At 41.2% G+C, this 19,577-nt stretch overlaps 1 protein-coding gene across 16 annotated transcripts in view; it reads right to left on the bottom strand.

The window, feature by feature from the left end:
- DLC1 (DLC1 Rho GTPase activating protein) overlaps positions 1 to 19,577 on the bottom strand; it is a 416,411-nt gene that overhangs the window by 53,348 nt on the left and 343,486 nt on the right. The window contains exon 1 of one of the 16 annotated variants that reach the window (XM_068532238.1): positions 5,229 to 5,638. The exons of the other annotated variants lie outside the window; for them this stretch is intronic. Within the exon in view, the coding sequence (XP_068388339.1) occupies positions 5,229 to 5,265 (37 nt within the window). The 5' untranslated portion in view covers positions 5,266 to 5,638. Of the gene's footprint in view, positions 1 to 5,228; positions 5,639 to 19,577 lie in introns of those variants that run through there. 16 annotated transcript variants of the gene reach the window in all.

Here is a 19,577-nt window from a genome sequence, read left to right as displayed (position 1 = left end):
AAGGATCAGAGAGAATGATTCTCATTGTGTGTTGGCTTGACTTTAGCAAGGAATAATATTTTACCTTTTGGTGCCCAAGAACATTATTTCCTGGTAGGTAGGCCTTTTCAAGATGCCATTCAAAATGTTTTCCGTGACGTCTGGGAGAAAACTTTCCCTTAGAAATATTATTTTGGAATACTTTCACTGAAGAAAGCACTGTTCAGAACAGTCAATAGGGGCTAGAAAATGGTATCTCAACCCCCTTCCCCAAATATTAAAGACAGAGGCTTGAGTTCTCCATTCATGAGGCCCCTGAGACAGGACGCAGAAACCACTCATTTGTCAACCTGGGACCCTAACATTACAGCTCTCTACCTACCAGCACAAGCCCCCTAGGAAACTGCAAAGTAATTGCAAGGCTCTATTTGGCCACCAAATATTGTTTCCTCAATTGAATCAACTCCTGCCAAATATATGTCCATAACTGCCACACACACCTGGATGAAATCCTAGCTATCATGTACAGTAGGTGATCTCAGGAAAGGTATTTAACTCCCCCGAGCCTCAGATTCCTCATCTGTAAAATGGGAATAATTATATCTACTTTGTGAGGTTGCCGTGAAGATTACATGTGACAATGAAAGCAAACTTCACAATGAATTTTAGCTTCTATAATGTTATTACTATTCTGTCAAAAGTCTGTGGATTTTTAATAAAAATTAAAAAGGAGTATCCACACTACAGAAGGATGACTATTGTTTATGAGACTATAAAATATATATATATATATGTGTGTGTGTGTATATCTATCTATCTATATATATATGGGCTAAAAACTCAAGACTTTCTTCCTACCCATTGTTAATTATGATGGCAAGAAGGGAATAGCTAGTGAAAAAAATGTTAAGACACAGTAGACCTAATTAAAGAAGCCCCAGCAGGACTACACCCTACTTATCATTGATCATGATAATCCTTAACAACAACACAGGCTCCCACAAGGAAAAGTGCAAACAGACAGGAAGAGCCTTTCTCAGCTGGGAATCTTACCCCTTTTACATTAATTAGATTTCTGACTAATTTGAGGTGACAAGAAAACACCACTGATTGTACTCACTCCAGCCATCCATTCCTATAAAACATATTTTAACCCTACAGCACTGTCCTTCTTAAGAGTAAGAATTACCCTCAAGTCCCGGAACTCCTCCCTACACAATGGCCACACAATCAGATACACAGACAGTTGTGAAAATCCACTGCAGAAAAGCATTTTCCTCCCAATTTCACAGCCATGGAAAAGAGGCACTTGGGACTGTGCTTTTTAGGACACGGTGTTGGATATTTACACTTTATGGTTGAGTATAAGTTCTCCCTGACCACCAGCAACGAGGACAATTTTTGATGTCTTGAATGCTGTATAGATTACTCCTTTGTGTTGTAGCCCACAATGCTAAAGTAAGTATCTTAGAGGTAAACCCAGCTAAAATGAGCACTCAGAGAAACTCAGAGAAATGACTAAGTTTAGAGATTAAATTCTCTCTCCTCCACTGGATTCCAACTCATATAATTCTAAGCATTAGACTAAGCCAACTTTAAAAATGAAAATCACCCTTCTCCCCAGGTCTGCTTTATAATTTCAACAGGCTTGGCATGACGTGAGCCTCCCTGCCAGTTGCACCATGGGCCAGCTTGTGCTATAATGTTCTAAAGCACCGAGAATTCGGTCTTCAGCGATTTGGCAATGTCCAGGGAGGAAGGGGAAACATCTGAAGTTATTTTTACTTTTGCAAGTCCTCTGGTTGTACAGGGTGAATGCTAGGGTGGGTCAAGTATTGTCTGGAACCTTCAGGGTCTTTTTTTTTTTTTTTTTTTGCATGGCCTCATTTCCGTCTTCCTGTTGCTAGGAAGGAGAGCTAAGCATGAGAAACGCGTGTTTACAATACTGGACCATCCTGTCTAGCACAAGGCTCTCTTCAGAAAAGTACAATTCACTTCACCCACTGTACTTTGGATGCCCCCACTCTTCTGAAACAAATCACCCTCCCCTGAATATTTTCAAATTGCATATTTACCCACCTAAGTCATAAAAATACCACTCTCATTTGAACGTTGCATCATGGCTTAAAATCTCCATGGGGACACCAAGGGAAACCCAAGTACTTATTTTTGTATTTAAAACCACCTCTTGGAATCCCACCAAGCTTCTGATTGCAAGGCATCTCACTGGGGCCTCCCATACCTTCTTTAAAGCCCCACACTAGTTTTACAAGGAAGAGTTTAAGTACCATCTACATTTTTCATCCACTTCACAGTGATAAATTGTTTAATCATAACATGCTTTTCTATTAATCTGGTATATTTTCCAGAAGCAACCAAACATCCCCCTTTAATGTAAAAACGCCCTTAAACTTTGCTTGGTCTTTGGTTTTTGAACTACAATATAGAACAATAACAAAATAAAGAAAAAAAGGCTTTAGTTTTAAAGGGGCATCCGGTCTCTCAGAACCTTTGCTCCAGAACTATAGGAAAAATCCTTTGATTAGTCCAGTGTATTAAAACTTGGAACACCGCCTTCACTTAGCCATAGTTAATTGCTTAACAGTTTAACATTTTCATTCTTTAAGGAGGTAAATGGTGTTTTTCATAAGATCCACAATTAGGAAGTTAAGACATAAGTAAGTCACTGAAATGACGTTTCTCATCCACTCTAGGGAAAGATCAAGTTGGAAGCTACTTAATCTCATTCTGCGGAGTAGGGAAACCAAGTCAGCCCCCTTTCTTGAGCTTCCAGTAAGTTTGGTGTAAGGCAGCGGTCCCCAACCTTTTTGGCACCAGGGACCGCTTTCGTGGAAGGCAATTTTTCCACAGACCGGGGTGGGGGGATGGTTCCGGCAGTAATGCGAGTGATGCGGAGCGACGGGCGGCAGCAGATGAAGCTTCGCTCACTCCCCAGCCACTCACCTCCTGCTGTGCGGCCAGGTTCCTAACAGGCCACGGACCGCTATGGGTCCGCGGGCCCGGGGTTGCGGCCTCCTGGTGTAAGGTGGCTTGAAATAAAATAAAATCTGTTTTTGCCAAAAGCAAACTTTTAGAAACAGCTGGGAGAGAAAGTCTGCTGTGCTTCATTTTAAACTCTGAACAGTAGTGCTAATGAAAAAAATATGCACCTAGGATTGGACCACGCTGTAAATCTGGCAGGCCACAATAAAAATTAATACACGCAATCGCCAACATCTTCTCAGAAAACGTCTCCAAATAACGTCTGAACGCACATCTGCTAACTATTTGACACTCATTTCCCAGGACTTTAGTTCTATTAGGGGGGCTGTTGACTTATGGGGCACCCCTCGGACCATCTGCTGCAGTCTGCAAGCCAAGATGGCACTGGGTGCCTCCATTAATTCCACACTTATGCTCGGCCAATTATCTCTGCGGAGGACCAGCCTGCAGTCCAGATGGATGCTGAATTAGTCAACCTCTTGGAGCTGCTGATAGATTTACATCCAGAGTTCTGCTGGGCTATTATTTTCCCTCATCCCTTCAGCAAACAGAGTTTTGCAAAAAAAAAAAAAAAAAAATGTAATTTGAGACTCAGTATTCTGCCTTCTCCATAGCTGTGATTTTTTTCCATCCAAGTGCGTCATATATTCCGCCCTCACGCATCTTTGCATAACGCATGGCTCTGCCTGGACTACATTCCTCCATCTCACCGGCAATAACTGAGGCAGCTTCTGAATCCTAAGAATGTACCCATTTGCTAACCAGGTTGAGTGTAAAATGACTCAGTCAACGCAAGCATGAAGAAAGGTTTTCTTCTCCACAGTACAGACTAATGACTATATGCAGGGATTTACTTCTACACTAATTAGCATAAATTGGGTACTGAACATCAGTCCCAGACACTGGGCTAAGCCCTTGTATTAGCTCGTTTGATCCTCAGCACCTCCCCACGCAGTAAGTTATTATCCCCATGTTGCAGATGAAGGAGATACAGAGAGGTCCTGTCAATTCCCAGATTCGCCCAGCAAGCAGGCTGCAGACCCAGGATTCCCACCCCGCCGGCCTCACTCCGGGCTCGCTCTGACTCCCCTAGAGACAGGGGCTGTGCGCTGGGAAGTAGCGCGGAGACAGTAAGTTACACGTGGCGGCGTCGGTTTGCCGTGGCCAGAGGTGTAACTCCTCCCGAAGGATCAAAGGCTCGGCCCGCGACGTTGGAGGTGGGGACAGGGACACAGAGGGGGGCAGGGGTCCAAAAGGCCGTCGCCTCGCTACGGAAAAAGCCGGATCGAGCGGTGCGCTTCCTTCCTTTCGCCGGCCCCGGGACTCTCGGCGCGCGGGCGCCTCCTCCGGAGCCAAGGGCGTGGGCGTCTCCATGGGGCATTTTAGGAAACCCAATCCAACGCCCCAGCACGTGAAGGCATAGCCTTCCAGCAGGCGCCCCACATGTTGGACTGGCTAAACACCTCCAACACTCTCCAGGGGCCGGCAGCCACCAAAGCGAGACTTTCCTGGCTAAGCCTGAGTTATTTTCCAGCGTCTAAAATACTTGAACAAAGACGGCTGGAAATTAAAACAATTTTTTGGTGAATTTAAAGTAGTTAAAAAAAAAACTTTCCAAGGGTCACTACGGTCTAAATATCCCTAAATAAGATTCTCAAGGGAGTCAACGCTGATTTTGGACTTGTATGGTGAAGGACAGCAAGTACCGAGCCCGGAACGGTCCTCGAAGGGAGGAGAGTAGAAAGAAGGTCGCGCCGCGACCCTCAGAGCCAAAGGCCGCCGCCTGGGATTTAGAATAAGAATAGACGGGCCGCCAGCGCGGCTGGGCAGAAAGCCAACGGGTCCTGCGACCCCGGACCGGCCCTTCGCCCCCAGCCCGGCCTGCTCCCCAAGCCCGGGCGGGAAGTTATTGTGGGTTTCACTTCATCAGTCACGGTCGCCTTCCAGCCCGCAGCCCTTCCCGGAGCCCACCGGGCGCGCCGGCCCGCGGCCCCCGGCCCCCAGGGGTCATTACCCGAGATTAAGACCTCCCTCTCCGAACTACGACCCTTGTTTTCCCCACACTCCACCTCCTCCACTCCAAGAAACTCGAGCGACTCGGTTCCGAGACTCCTCGGAAAGCGCTGCAAAAGCACAGAACGTCAGGCACCGACTTGACAAGGCAGGGTGACATTTCCTCCGCGGCGGGTCCCCTCCGCAGCTGGCTCTTGCGGCCGGCCTGACGGCAAGGCACAAGTCTAGCTTACGTGTTAGGATCATGGTGTCCGGCTTCTCTCTGCACATCAAGTGCGGCGGGGGACGGCGGGCGCTCAGTGGGGAAATCGAGGCAGCCCCACGCAGCTCGGCTCCGGCGCCCGGACCCACGGCGGCACCCGAGACGCGCGACCCAGCGGTCCTCAGCGCATCCTTACTCGCCACTCCGGAAAGAACTTGGTGTCTGCCCGAGATCGAAAAGGGAGAGCGCTCAGGGAGCTGGGCGAGAAGCCCGGGAGCGCTGGCTTCCCGGGAGTTCGGCCATGGCCAGGACCAGAGCGAAGCGCCCTCGCACGAGCCGCTGGAGAGCTCTGCCTCCCGCGTAGCCAGCCGGCCGCGCCCTCCCGCAGCGCCCACCCCTGAGTGGAGGGACCAGGCCCTGCGCCTCGCCTCCTCCCCGCTACCAGGGTAGCCAGCAGCAGCCTCTCGCAGGCTTCAGACCCCACCCCGCTCTCCCGGCCCCGCCCCACCTCGAGCTCAGACACCTCCCCTCCCCTCCTCCCCGCGGCCCCGCTTGCCTGCCACTGCCTCAGGCAGTCCCCTGGCCCCGCCCCTCCGAGCTCCGCCCCGCCCCGCTCCTCCTCCGCCAGGGGCTGGAATGCTTTCCTCCGGCCTGCAAGTCTGCAGGGGGAAGCCCCTAAAATTCTCCAACTATTGGCCTTGGGGCCAAAGACAAAGGCTGGACCCAGGAGGCGTTTACTTGCTGGGGAGGTCTGGGCTCCACGCTGGGACACCGCGCACTTTCCCCCTCATCTTTTTCTTGGTAGCTTTGCACACTTTTTTTTTTTTTTTTTACCTCTGTTATTCTGCCTTTCATCCTGATGGGAACCGCATAAATTCCTGGGAACGGAGGCGAAGTGGGGAGGTAGGGGTGAATCAGTGTTTCGTCATGTGTAAAATGGGGAGAAGAGTACCTGTCCCTGGGACATTCATCATTCATTGCTAAGGTGCACAGGGGTACAGAGCAAATGTAAATAACTGACACTGTGGTAGAGAGGGACAACTTATACTCAGCACGTGCTGACTCTGCAGTGTGCAGTCAGAACCAGTGTTTGCCAAGCCAAGGCCCTTGGGCCACAACCCAGTGCAGCTCCTGGAACTGGTAGAGTGGACTCTAGACTGCAGAATTAGAATCTCTGATTTGAGAATCTGCATTTTTTACAAGCCCTCAGGTGATTCTGGTGCACTGTAATTTGAGGACCCCTGATATAAAAGGAAGCCTCATTTTAAAAGATCACAACTGACTATAATCTTTGTAAGATTTTTAAAAACTCAGACCAGGATTGCATGAAAATTTCCTTTGGGGCTAATTGATGCTTTCTGCCTATTAACGCTGCGCAAAGAAAACTACTAACCTAAACTCATTCATTCAACAAATATATCCAGAGCATTTATTTACCATGTGCCAAACACTGTTCTAGGCTCCGGAGATATAGCAGGGAGCAAAAAATATAAACATCCCTTCCCTTCTGAAGTTTACTTCCTAGTGGGGAAGATGCACAATAAACAAAATAAATAAGTGAAATATATATAGTGTCTTAGATGGAGATATATAAAGGGGAGGGGATATGGAAGCTTGGAGCAGAGTCTGTTTTTAAGTGGGGTTAAATACAAATGGGAGAATTTAGTCTCTTGATTATAGTTTAAAATGTATTGATTTCATAGCTGTGTCTTAGTTGACATACACAAGACTCTTTTTCACCCCATTTTTTCAAAAACAAAATAAAAACACCCATTTCACCACTGACTTCCTAATTTACCCAAACCAGAATTGGGCTCTGAAGAGTGGCATCTCTGGAGGGCAAGGGGCTCCTTTACTTAACAGGTATTTCCAGGGCTTTTACCTACTTAGAACTGCTGGGGACACCAAAATAAGCAAGGGCAGGCCCACCTCTGCCTGCTCAGAGTTTAATCTACCGAGGAAGCAACAGAGGCTTATGAAAAAGCGGTGCTGTGAGGGCCCCAGGAAGTGGGGACCTGACCTGGTCCAGGAAGACAAGAAGAGGGAGCTTCCCTCTGAAATTTGGGAGCTGGAGGAACTGTCAAAACACCCACAGTTGCCAGCAAGGGGGAATGTGATTCAGGGGATACTGGAAAAGTAAAGGCAAGACCTTTCAATTCCCTGTATGACTGTGTTGAGGAGTTTTAAAAATCCTTAACAGCAATAAACAGTGAGAAGCCACTGTAAAGGAAGAAGGCATCCCAGGATCAGATTTGCATTTTGAAATCTTCATTCAGGCTGCAGTGCGTACTTCGAACTTAGGAAATAGGAGTATACCACCTAAACTTCTCTTATACACTAACTTCCCTTATTTATTAACAATCCAAACCTCAAAGTTATAGATATTCTAAGCATCTCCTCCAAAGCATATCAATTCTCAGAATAAATTCTTAATATTTATTATTAGCTGGGTGAAGTTGCGTTTTAAGTGAATTGGGTTTCTAGGAGTCTGTGCAATCTTGATGTACCACCTGCCACTAAGTATTCATCTTTCCAGAATAAAACCTGCTAATCTTTTTGTCTCTTCTTGTTCAAGCCTCATTCCCTTTTCCTTGATCACTGACGTTGTCTCCTCTGGATTTTCTCTCATTTCATTCCCTCTCTCTGGAGGTTTGTGTGATATGATTGCTCATCACCTAGTAATAATAATTCCCGGCACATTTTCCTTGGTGATGCATTGGTCTGCATTTGACCTCCCCTGAATCTCATCATTTTCTTCCATTCTTTGGTTTATTGACACAGCCTGTGACCTGGGCCAAATCCCAAATTTTATTTTTTAAATTCTTACTCCTGTTAGAAATGGACATGCTACATTTTGAAAACTGCTACACTTGTAGAATATGGTTGAAAGCAGGCCTTTTGGAACAGGCCACTTACCAGCTGTGTGATGAACATATTATTTAGCCTCCCAAACTTCGGTTTCTTCATCTTTGAAAAGAGAGGTTTAAACAGTGCGTATCTCATGAGGTTTTTAATGAGGATTGAAAAAACTCATGCACGTTAGTGCTTAGCACATAATAAGCACCGACAAGGCTAGACATTATTATTATATATTACTAAGTGCGCACATCAAACTAAGCCATGCAATTAGTATTTAACTAATCATCCAGGAGAAGATGAAAACAAAACAAGACCTTGACTTCAACCTTTGTGAATCTGAGGAGCCTTTACAAACTGGGGGAAGGAAGAAGTGAAAAGTCATTAAGAGTTAAACAAACAGTGGTCCCTTCCAGATGAAAGAGGGTCCCCAGGACAGCGCAGAGTCCTTCCTCTCCATTTAACCTTCAACTCATCACCCATGGTTTCATTTGTCTGTCATTGGAAGATGCCATTAGACTGGGTTTGTTAGCTGATGCATGACATGAGATTTGGGTATTGAAACACTGGACTGTAAGAGGCAGAGATTAATGTAGCACATTTCCCAGCCCGCAGTATATATGGTCTTCTGATACCCCTTCAATACATGAGAATAAAAAGCCGTCACAAATTACACCAAGTTTTGTTGCTACTGTTGTTGCTGCTGTTAAGTATTTGCTCTCAACGGAGGTTAAAACAAACAACAGAAAAAGATTTGACATGAGGACCTGCGCTGCTGCTGTTCACTTCCTGCCATGCTCTTCTCAGTTGAAGCATCAGTTTCAGAAAGCTATTCACAAGGATAGCTGTGCCCTGTCATCTACATGGATGTTTCCACATTCAAGTGTTGTATTACCAAGGCCACAAAAATCACAGAGCGAATTCCTAAGCTGCATGACAGAAGGCTGAGTGGTTAAGTGGGCTACTCTCTGGTTCCTACTCTATTTTAATGATTACTATTAGATATCATTGATATTGTCCAAGGGCATTTGTCCTCTTGCATTTTTTTCCACATTTTTTCCATTAAAAAAAAAAGGAATAAAACTTAGGTGTCTACAGGCACTCAGGCAGGTAATGCTGGTGAGGGAAGCAAGTCACAGTGGGATGGTGAAACGTGAGGAACCCAGAACCCCTCCAAGAAGCAGTGCCACTCAGGCTCACTTGGTTCTTGGCTGTGTTAACACAGCAACCCATTGTTCTGGGTTTAGAGATTGTTTTTCAAGAGCCCATAGATTTCTAAATTTTTATACCACACATCCCAGTTTTTAGATGCTGGCACTAATTAAAAAAAAATTGAAACACATGCCAAGTAATTTCAACTTTGGGCTTCATTTAGCCCTGGGGCAACTAGTTTAAACCCTACTCTAGTGATAGGAGCCAAGCAATCTCTTTGGAAATTTATTTCTCTCCCACAGGAACTAAAAGACTCTGATGCTTGGAAAATGTTGTAATATAATTTGTGTTCAATGGAGCATTGTGAAATGAGTGTGGAAAATAGTTTTTTATTTGTAATATTCAAAGGAAATATGACAAATAGTAGAAAGTTGTTAAAATAATTTATAAAGAGTATCCAATTCAGAGAAATAATTAAATTTGAAATTTAATGGTTGTCCTTAAAACATTCATTTATGGTTAAGCTTCCATGAACCAAGTCTGGGTTCTTTCCCCACCGTCTACCCTGGTATTTATTTAGTCTTTTCAAAAATATTTGAAACCCAGATGCCAGGGGTGTAGGATGGTGAAAGAGGAGAAAAAGCAAGGGTTTAGGAGGTGAGATAAATTAGCCTTCTTTTAATTTTACCTAGAATAGCTCTCTTATTCAGTCAGACCTTTTTTTGACTACATCTTTTGAACAAGTGAAGTTTAAAATATGGGGAAGGTTAACTTAATCTGTCAGTGATAGTTTTAGTTCAGAGCGGGGAGTCCCTTGTTCCTGCATAAATGTGATATAAATCTACTTTCTGAATAATCACTTAAGCCCCAAATATGATCTAGCCTGGCACAGAACTTTTATCATTCAACAACAATTTATTAAACCCTAGAAAGGCAGTGTGCTGATGAAACAAAATTGAACAGGAATAAATAAGTCCTGGGATGTCATATAGAGCATAGTAACTATAGTTAATAACACCGTATTGCATATTTGAAAGTTGCTAAGAGGGTAGATCTTAAAAGCTCTAACCATAAGAAAAAAAATTTTTGCAATGATGTGTGGTGATGGATGTTAATTAGACTTATTCTAGACTTACTGTGGTGATCATTTTGCAATATATACATATATTGAATCATTACGTTTTATACCTGAAACTAATATGTTATATGTCAATTATATCTCAATTAAAAAAAAACTTGAGCAAATGACAAAAAAAAAAAGAATATAAAAAGAGGGCTTGGAGAAGAAAGCTCTTAGGTAGAAAGTAGAAATAGATACAGTTCTGTCATAGTTCACTGGTGGGTTGGACATAATCCTGATTTGGTAAATCAGTGGGCATGCTTTCCTGAGATAATTACAATATTTACAGTAGAATCTCCTTTGAAAGGCTATTTCATTTAATAGCTTAGATAGCTGATCAGCCCAAGGCCTCACAGCTCAAAATGGCAGAGAAGGGACCCCGGGACACCTAGTCAGAGCCTCTGCCACCCCCAACTGCCATCTGAGCTTCACCGAGGACTGCTCTGATTCTTTCAAGTGGCCTCTGACAACACAAATATCAGGCCAGAGAAAACTAAAAATCGCGATCCTTTTTGAATCCACAAAAGAAACTGGGCTACTTTCCCACTGAATTAGCCAATTTTAATGGCATGCTTTTGATTCTTTGTTTATTCTGACATTAACCTCAATTGTACAGTTTTCTTTTTTTGAGTCTGTAGCAAATAATTTATTGAAAGCTGAGGATGGACAACATTATTTTATAAGAACTAATAATATTTAATATTTTGCTTTCTTATTATTTAACTTTTATGATTATAAAATATTTATTGTTAAAAAGTTTAGGAAATAGGAAAAGTATAAAGAAAAAAACAAGACTCATAATCACACTACCAGGGACAACTGCAGATGATTTACATTTTTATGTCTCTCTTCTCAGTCTGTTTTTTAAAAAATAAATAAATAAATACATTTATTTATTTATTTATTTATTTTTGGCTGCGTTGGGTCTTCGTTGCTGTGCACGGGCTTTCTCTAGTTGTGGCGAGCGGGGGCTGCTCTTTGTTGCGGTGCGCGGGCTTCTCATTGCAGTGGCTTTTTTCTCGTTGTGGAGCACGGGCTCTAGGCACGTGGGCTTCAGTAGTTGTGGCATGCAGGCTCAGTAGTTGTAGCTCGTGGGCTCTAGAGCGCAGGCTCAGTAGCTGTGGCGCACGGGCTTAGTTGCTCCAGTGGCATGTGGGATCTTCCCGGACCAGGGCTCGAACCCGTGTCCCCTGAATTGGTAGGAGGATTCTTAACCACTGTGCCACCAGGGAAGCCCTCAGTCCGTTTTTTAGGACAGATACTTTATTGTACAGCATTGGGATCACAGAATATATTGTTTGTAATATTTTATTGCACTTAAAATATTGCTGTATTGAAGAATAGAGCTTTTTATAGTTGCTTCATATTCCTTCTTATGGATACACAACAAATAAGTTAAATGTTGAACTTTAAATATTTCACCATTTTTCCTTTAGTGAACATCCTTGTATAATAAATTTTAAAGAGCAAGAATGGTAATTTCCGGGACTTCCCTGGTGGCGCAGTGGTTAAGAATCCACCTGCCAATGCAGGGGACACGGGTTCAAGCCCTGTTCCAGGAAGATCCCACATGCCGCGGAGCAACTAAGCCTGTGCGCCACAACTACTGAGCCCGCGTGCCACAACTACTGAAGCCCGTACGCCACAACTACTGAAGCCCGCGTGCCTAGAGCCCGTGCTCTGCAGCAAGAGAAGCCACCACAATGAGAAGCCTGTGCAACGCAACAAAGAGTAGCGCCCGCTCACTGCAACTAGAGAAAGCCTGCGTGCAACAATGAAGACCCAACACAGCCAAAAATAAATAAATTTTTAAAAGAAATTAAAAAGACAGAATGAAAATTTCCTTAGGCAAATTCACTTACTTTGAATTAAGAGGTCAAAGGGTATTAGGACATTTGATATATATCTCTGAACTAGAAAGTATGTACCTATTTTACATTTTTACCAGTGTTTGAATGTACCTATTTCTCTTCATGTTAAGTATTGCCAGCATTATAATTTCCATTTCTATTGCTAATTTAATAAGCAAAAATATATTATCTCATTATTGTTTAAGTCTATATTTGTTTGAATACTAAATGGGATAAATTTTTTATTTTATAGTAAAACATATATAACAAAATTTATTTTAACCATTTTTATGTGTACATTTCAATGGCATTAAGTACATTTATATCGTTGTGTAGCTATCACCACTAACCATCTCCAAAACTTTTTCATCTTCCCCAGCTGAAGTTCTGTTTCTATTTAATAATAATTCCCCATTCTTCTCTTCCCCAGTCCCTGGTAACCACTGTTCTACTTGCTGTCTCTAGGAATTTAACTATTCTATGTACCTCATATAACTGGAATCATACAGTATTTGTCCTTTTGTGTCCATTCCTTTTGTTATACTGGTTGAGTATTTTCATATTTATTAACCAGTGGTAATTTTAGGATTTGCCTATTTAATCTCATAGCTTTTTCTTGATGAAGCATTTTGTCTTTTCTTAGCAATATTAACCATTTGTCATTTATTATAAAAATATTTTTACTAGTTTGTTATCTGCCTTTTAAGCTTGTTTATTTATGATACTAAAAAATTAACAAGATTCAAACAAAATTCAAAGATCTTATTTGTTTTTTTTAATGATTAACTCGGTAGTTTTCTCTATGTGGTTTGAAGCCAAAAATGCTAAGACACAAAATCAATTTGCAAAACAAGGTCACTTAACAGGTAGGATTTCCTGCTTTAGTTATAGGTTTCATTATTTACTCAAGGAAACATTCTAGGTGTCTTATTTGATTTTTCTACCTACTCTAGCATCACATACAGGTGCCGTATATAGAGTAAGGCCTCCATAAAGATTGCAAAAGGCTGGCAGGGTCAGTGTAAAAGTTGGAGACCTAGGGGAATTGAGTTTCCATAGTTTTGAAAATCTGTGTGAAATCACTCATGAGTTTGTTTTTACTAAGGAGATGTTTTGTGTTCACTTGAGTTGTAATGTGTTGCTTTTCTTCATAGCAGATTGGGTCCTAAAATAAAAATACTATGGCATGGGTTTGGGCAACTGCCTGAAAAATAATAAACAATTCTTTTTCTCAGCTGCTAATACAGCATGTTGGCCATTATAGTGTTATTTCTGGAAACCCCTACACAGCTCCAGATCATCAACTTACTTTAATGGCCAACAGGAGAATGAAGCTGCAGTAAGTTGTCAAGCTTGGCTTTTCATGAATAACTAACTCAGTCAATTATCTCTCATGGATTCAGCTGAATTAAGCTGTACTGGGGGGAACTGCAAGGCACCAAATTAGACATTTTAAAAATAGCCCTGGCAATAAGAATCATGAATTGTGAAAGACTGGCGATTGAAGATTTATCAGAAGACAGAGTAGATTGGCTCTCTCTTATACAAATATTCTACTGTTGGACTCACAGCTATTCCTGTGCTGATTATTGTTATCTTTTTGATGGGTTGACAAAACAAACATATAATAAAGGTAAATTTCATAACTGAGTTTTCCGGGTCTGAGTTAGAAAAATGAATCTGTGAGGGTCCTTAAGTCCATGCATGTGTAGAAGAAAGAATGCTGATATAAATCATGTTCCTGACCTGCTCACAGATACTATCAGTGACCTTGGGTTGCTCACATAATAATATCGCTTGTTCCTTGGTTTATTTTAAAAATTATATATATTAGATATATATGATATATCAGTATTATACTTTATTACATATAAATAAAAATAGATATAATTTATATGACAAAACAAGGATACTGGATCATTTAGCTAAGGATTTTAGGTTGAAGACATAATATAATTTGGAGGTAAACATTATCACAGATAAGGTATTTAACTCAGAGAGGTTACTTAGTAGCTTGCTTGATTTCACACTGCTAATAACTGAGGAAGCAAGGACTTGAATCTGGGTCTCTCTGCAATGATAATCATGACCAGGGCTTTAAAGTCAAACTATGTGAGCTTGGAGCAGGATTTCAGGTCTCACCTTTCCTAGAATGTAAAATGAGGGGATTGGACCAGATGTTCTCTCCGGTCTCCTCAGCCATCTATAGGTTCTAGTTTGTCCTGATTTACAGTGTAAACCTGAACTTATATTCACATTCACTTCCTTGTATAGGGCTCTAACATATCCAACCTTCAAAAACTCTACTAATTAAAAAAAATGGTGGAAAGGAAGAAGCATCCACTCTGTCGGCCACCATGCCTCATACCAATTCAAAACAGAACATGGTGCCCCACTGAGCATGCTGCTGCAAATTCCAGGACTGCATCTGCTGTGTTAGAACTCTTTTCCCATGAGAGCTGGTTTCTCTAATTAAAAAAAATTAGAAAGATAATTTCCGGAACTTCCCCGGTGGCGCAGTGGTTAAGAATCCGCCTGCCTGTTCTTGGAAATCCGTAAGTAAAGCTTTTCTCCTTCCTGGACAACTCTCTTGACTATCACTGAGGCCTCACGAGGTATGTGGTGTGGTCCCTATACTTGCTCATGAAATTCAGGCCATGCAGTTTAGTTTGGTAGAATTTCAAGGTGCTGCACCCAAATGACCTTCTTAAAAACGACCTCTTCCTTTTCCTTTTTTTCTGTGTCATTGCTCTAATTTGCCAATCATATTTTGATTTTAATCTTCCCATCCAGATTTTTATTTTTATTTTTTTTAAGATTTATTATTTATTTATTTATTTATTTTACTTTATTTTTATTTTTGGCTGCATCGGGTCTTAGTTGCAGCAATCAGGATCTTCGTTGAGGTATGTGGGATCTTATGTTGCGTCACACGGACTCCAGGGTGCGTGGGCTCTGTAGTTTGTGGCACACAGGCTCTCTAGTTGAGGCACGTGAAATCAGTAGTTGTGGTGCGTGGGCTTAATTGCCCCATGGCATGTGGGATCTTAGTTCCCTGACCAGGGATCAAACCCGCATCCCCTGTGTTGTAAGGCGGATTCATTACCACTGGACCACCAGGGAAGTCCCCCACCTGGATTTTTAAATGGAATGTTTCTATTTGTGTGATTTCTTTCACACTTTTCACTAAGAGTAATTTTCCACTTTTCATACACTTAGTCACTCTTCTAAATTTATTCTCCCTTCCAAGAAACCTATTGCGATTATTGTAAAAGAATACAAAACCACCATCCCAAAGTATTACTTATAGAACATTTTGGACCCATGCCTTTCCTCACAATGACACAAACAGTTTTAAAACAACTACCAAACTAATAAAAAGATGACAATGCGCGTGCTGGCTGTCTTGCTTTTATGCACTACAACCTGCGACATCTGAGCCGTTATCTAATCTGTTTGGTATGTAACAATACTCTTTATTTGCATAGTGCTCTTAAATATAAATTTCATTTCCCATAAATTCAATAACTGAGCAAGATATTTTGTTGTATTTTCTTCTTATCTTTTTCTTCTCTCACCTTCCTTCTCCCACCTCCCAAACATGTTCTTTCCCGTTTATAGCCCAACTATTTTACATTCTGGAAAAGGCAAAACTATGAAAACAGTAAAAAGATCAGTAGTTGCCAGGTGATAGAAGGGAGGGAGGAATGAACAGGTGAAGTATAGAAGACTTTTAGGGCAATAAAACTACTCTGTATGATACTATAATGGTGTATACATATCATCAAACATTTGTCCAAACCCATGGTATGTACAACACTGAGAGTGAACCCCAGTGTTAACTATGGACACTGGGTGATAATGATGTGTCAATGTAGGTTCATCAGTTGTTATAAATGTACCACTCCGGTGAGGGACGTGGATAAAGGGGGAGGCTATACATGTGGGGAGGGGTTGGAGTTATATGAGAGATCTCTTCCCCTTCCTCTCGATTTTATTGTGACCCTACATCTGCTGGAAAATACAAAGCCTATTAAAAAATATAAAATAGGCTTTAGGTGAACATGGAATATCAAATGATAAGATCAAACATAAGTGTTTTGGTGTCCCAGAAGAAGTGAATATAGAGGATGGAGCACAGAGGCAATGTGAGTTCATAGTGACTGAGGATTTTTCAGGACTGATGAAAGACATGAATTCATAAGCACAGGAGGCACACAGTATACCAAGCAGAATAAATAGAAAGAAATCCACACCCAGACACCATTTAGTGAACCTACAGAATACTATAAAAAGAAGCAAGCTTAAAAGCACTTGAGAGAAAAGAGAGGTCACCTACAGAAAATGGCAATTAGGTTGATGGCATACTTCACGACAGCAAAAATGCAAGTCAGAGAACATTGGAATATGTTCAAGTTGGGACACACACAGCGAGAAAGAGAGAGAGAGAGACGTTAACTTTGATGTATGTGCCCAGAAAAACAATCTTTTAAGAATGAAGGTGAAAAACATTTTCAGATAAATAAAAATAGAGGGAGGTAACAACCAATACAACTTTACTAATGGAGATTTGGAAAGATATACTTAAAGAAAAGGGAAAATGACCTTAAAATCTGAGATTCAAGAAAGAATGGAGAGCAAAGAAACTGGTAAAATGCAGGTAAATTGGGAAAAAAACCCTTCTATGGAAAATAAAAAAATTATTATTAATAATAATAACAAGTTTAATTTGTGGAGCTTAAAAAAAGACAATTCTAGAGACAACAATAAGTCAGGAAGGAATAACTGGAGTACAGTGTTCTAAGGTCCTTGTGTTTATTTACTGAGTATGCATAGCAAAATTTCAAGAATAATCTCTAGATTAGAAATAGTCCATTACTTCTAAATTAGTACAGGGAAAAACTGGAATACGAAAACAAAGATTTTTAAATGTTTTGAGGCAAAAAAGGCAGAGCATAAAGACATAGGAGAGAGCAGGTCAAATGAAAAACACAAAATAAGGGGGCATATATGTTCAAATATGTCAGTATTTATCAGTAATAATAATAATAATAAATATAAACGGTCTCAAATTGCCACTTAAAAGCTGAAACTTATAGATTACACTGGTCTCCTAAAGATAAAAATCCAGCTATATATTGTTTATTTGAGTTACATTAAAAAGATTGGGACATGGAAAGGCTTAAAGTAAAAGCATAGAAAAGAATATACCAACCAAATACTAAGCAAAAAAAAATTAGGGTAGCTACATAAATAGAAATAAAAGGCTTTAAATCAAAAAGGACTATAAATGGTGAAGAGTTACTACACAGCACTAAAAAGCTCATTTAATGAGGAAAATAAAGTGGTTCTGAAGTTGTGTGCCTCTAATAAAATAACCTCAAAATTTACAAAGCAAATATTGGTAGAATTAGAGGGAGAAACTGACAAATATGATATTGGTGAGAGATTTCAACAGACTTGAAACCTATTCTGGATAGGTTGAGCAGACAAAAAAAAAAAAAAAAGTAAAATAAAGTTTTAATGACCACATATAGATATATCTGTACCCATCAATAAGAACATATACATTCTCAACACTGCAATATTAAGACCAAACAAACTAAACAAAACCACTGACCATATAAATACTAAGCCATAATGCAAATCTCAACACATTTTAAAGAAGTGGTATCATATCAACTCCTGTGGTGGTTTTAAAACATGCCACAAAACCTTCTGCAATCCTCTCATCAAATGATGGCTTCAGTGTCTCCTCTCCTGGAACCCAGGCAGTCCTTGTGACCTTCCATGACTAGAATGTGGCACAAGGGCTTCTGCTTTACTTCCAAGGTGGGTTAGAGAAGGTCATGTAGCTTCAGCAAGTTTTTCTTGGACAGTTGCTCCCTCTGGAGTCTTCCACGTAAGAAGTTTGGCTACCCTGAGTCCCTAGAGCCTCCAAATGGAAAGGCCAGAGAGTGAGAGATGCCAGAGGAAATCCAGCTGTTTCAGCCCACAGCTGTTTTGAGTTTTCCCAGCCCAGGCACCAGTCATGTGAATGGAGATCCTAATTCCAGCTACCATCTGACTGCAACTGCCCGACAGACCCTGAGGAATGCCTAGGAATGCCTAACTGAGTCCAGTCAACTCCCAGATCCATGAGAAAAATGCATAAGTGACTGCCTTTATTCTATGCCCCTGTCTTGGGGTAGTTTGTTATACAGAAATAGATAACCAGAACAGCCACATTCTCTGGCCAAAATGCAATTAAGTTAGAAATCAGTAATGTCAATGTATATTTTAAATATTTTTACTTATAATTTAAAAAACTACTAAATAGCTCACGATTCAAGAAGAAGTTATACTGAAAAAAATTTAATACTGAATGATAGTGAAAGTAATGCATATTTAAAATTGTGAAATATAATGGAAACCAGTATTTGATGAAATATATAGCTACATTATTTATATTAGCAAAGAAGAAAGGCTAAATATTAATTAAGCACCTAGTTTATTTTTTTATTTAATAAATTTATTTATTTTATTTTATTTTTGGCTGTGCTGGGTGTTTGTTGCTACGCACAGGCTTTCTCTAGTTGCAGCGAGCGGGGGGCTACTCTTTGTTGTGGTGCACGGGCTTCTCATTGCGGTGGCTTCTCTTGTTGCAGAGCACGGGCTCCAGGTGCGCGGGCTTCAGTAGTTGCGGCACGCAGGCTCAGTAGTTGTGGCTTGCGGGCCCAGTAGTTGCCATGCGAGGGCTCTAGGGCGCAGGCTCAGTAGTTGTGGCGCACAGGGCTTAGTTGCTCTGTGGCATGTGGGATCTTCCCGGACCAGGGCTCGAACCCGTGTCCCCTGCATTGGCAGGCAGATTCTTAACCACTGCACCACCAGGGAAGTCCCAAGCACCCAGTTTATAAAAAGAACAAAAGAATGAACTCAAAGAAGGAAAAACAAAGGAATTAATAAAGAAAAGAGCACAAATTAATCAAATTAGAAGATATGAAAGGCACAGAAAACAAATAGTGAATAAACACATGACAAAATGCTTAAAGTAGTTAGCAATAAAAAAATGCAAGTCAAGACCATAATTAGCTACCACTTTACATATACTAGATTTACAATGGAAAAGTCTGGCAATGCCAAGTGTTGGAAAGATGAGAACCCATATATATTGCTGGTTCAACCTCCTAGGAAAGCAATTTTACATTCATTTTAAAGCTGAAAACTGACTATGCTATGATCCAGTAATTCTGCTCTGAGATTTGTTCCCTAGAGAAACTCTTGCATCTGTGCATCCAGAAAACTCAAGAATGCTTACAGTAACACTGTATTAGGAAAAACTGGAAATAACCTAAATGTCCATCAACTGGAGAATAGATCTTTTAAAATGGCATATTTATACAGTGGAATAGTACACAGCAGT

Source organism: Eschrichtius robustus, chromosome 21, assembly GCF_028021215.1.
Source record: "Eschrichtius robustus isolate mEscRob2 chromosome 21, mEscRob2.pri, whole genome shotgun sequence".
NCBI classification, from domain to species: domain Eukaryota; kingdom Metazoa; phylum Chordata; class Mammalia; order Artiodactyla; family Eschrichtiidae; genus Eschrichtius; species Eschrichtius robustus.
Note: the sequence above shows the minus strand (reverse complement) of the source record. Positions and strands in the feature narration are given on the sequence as shown.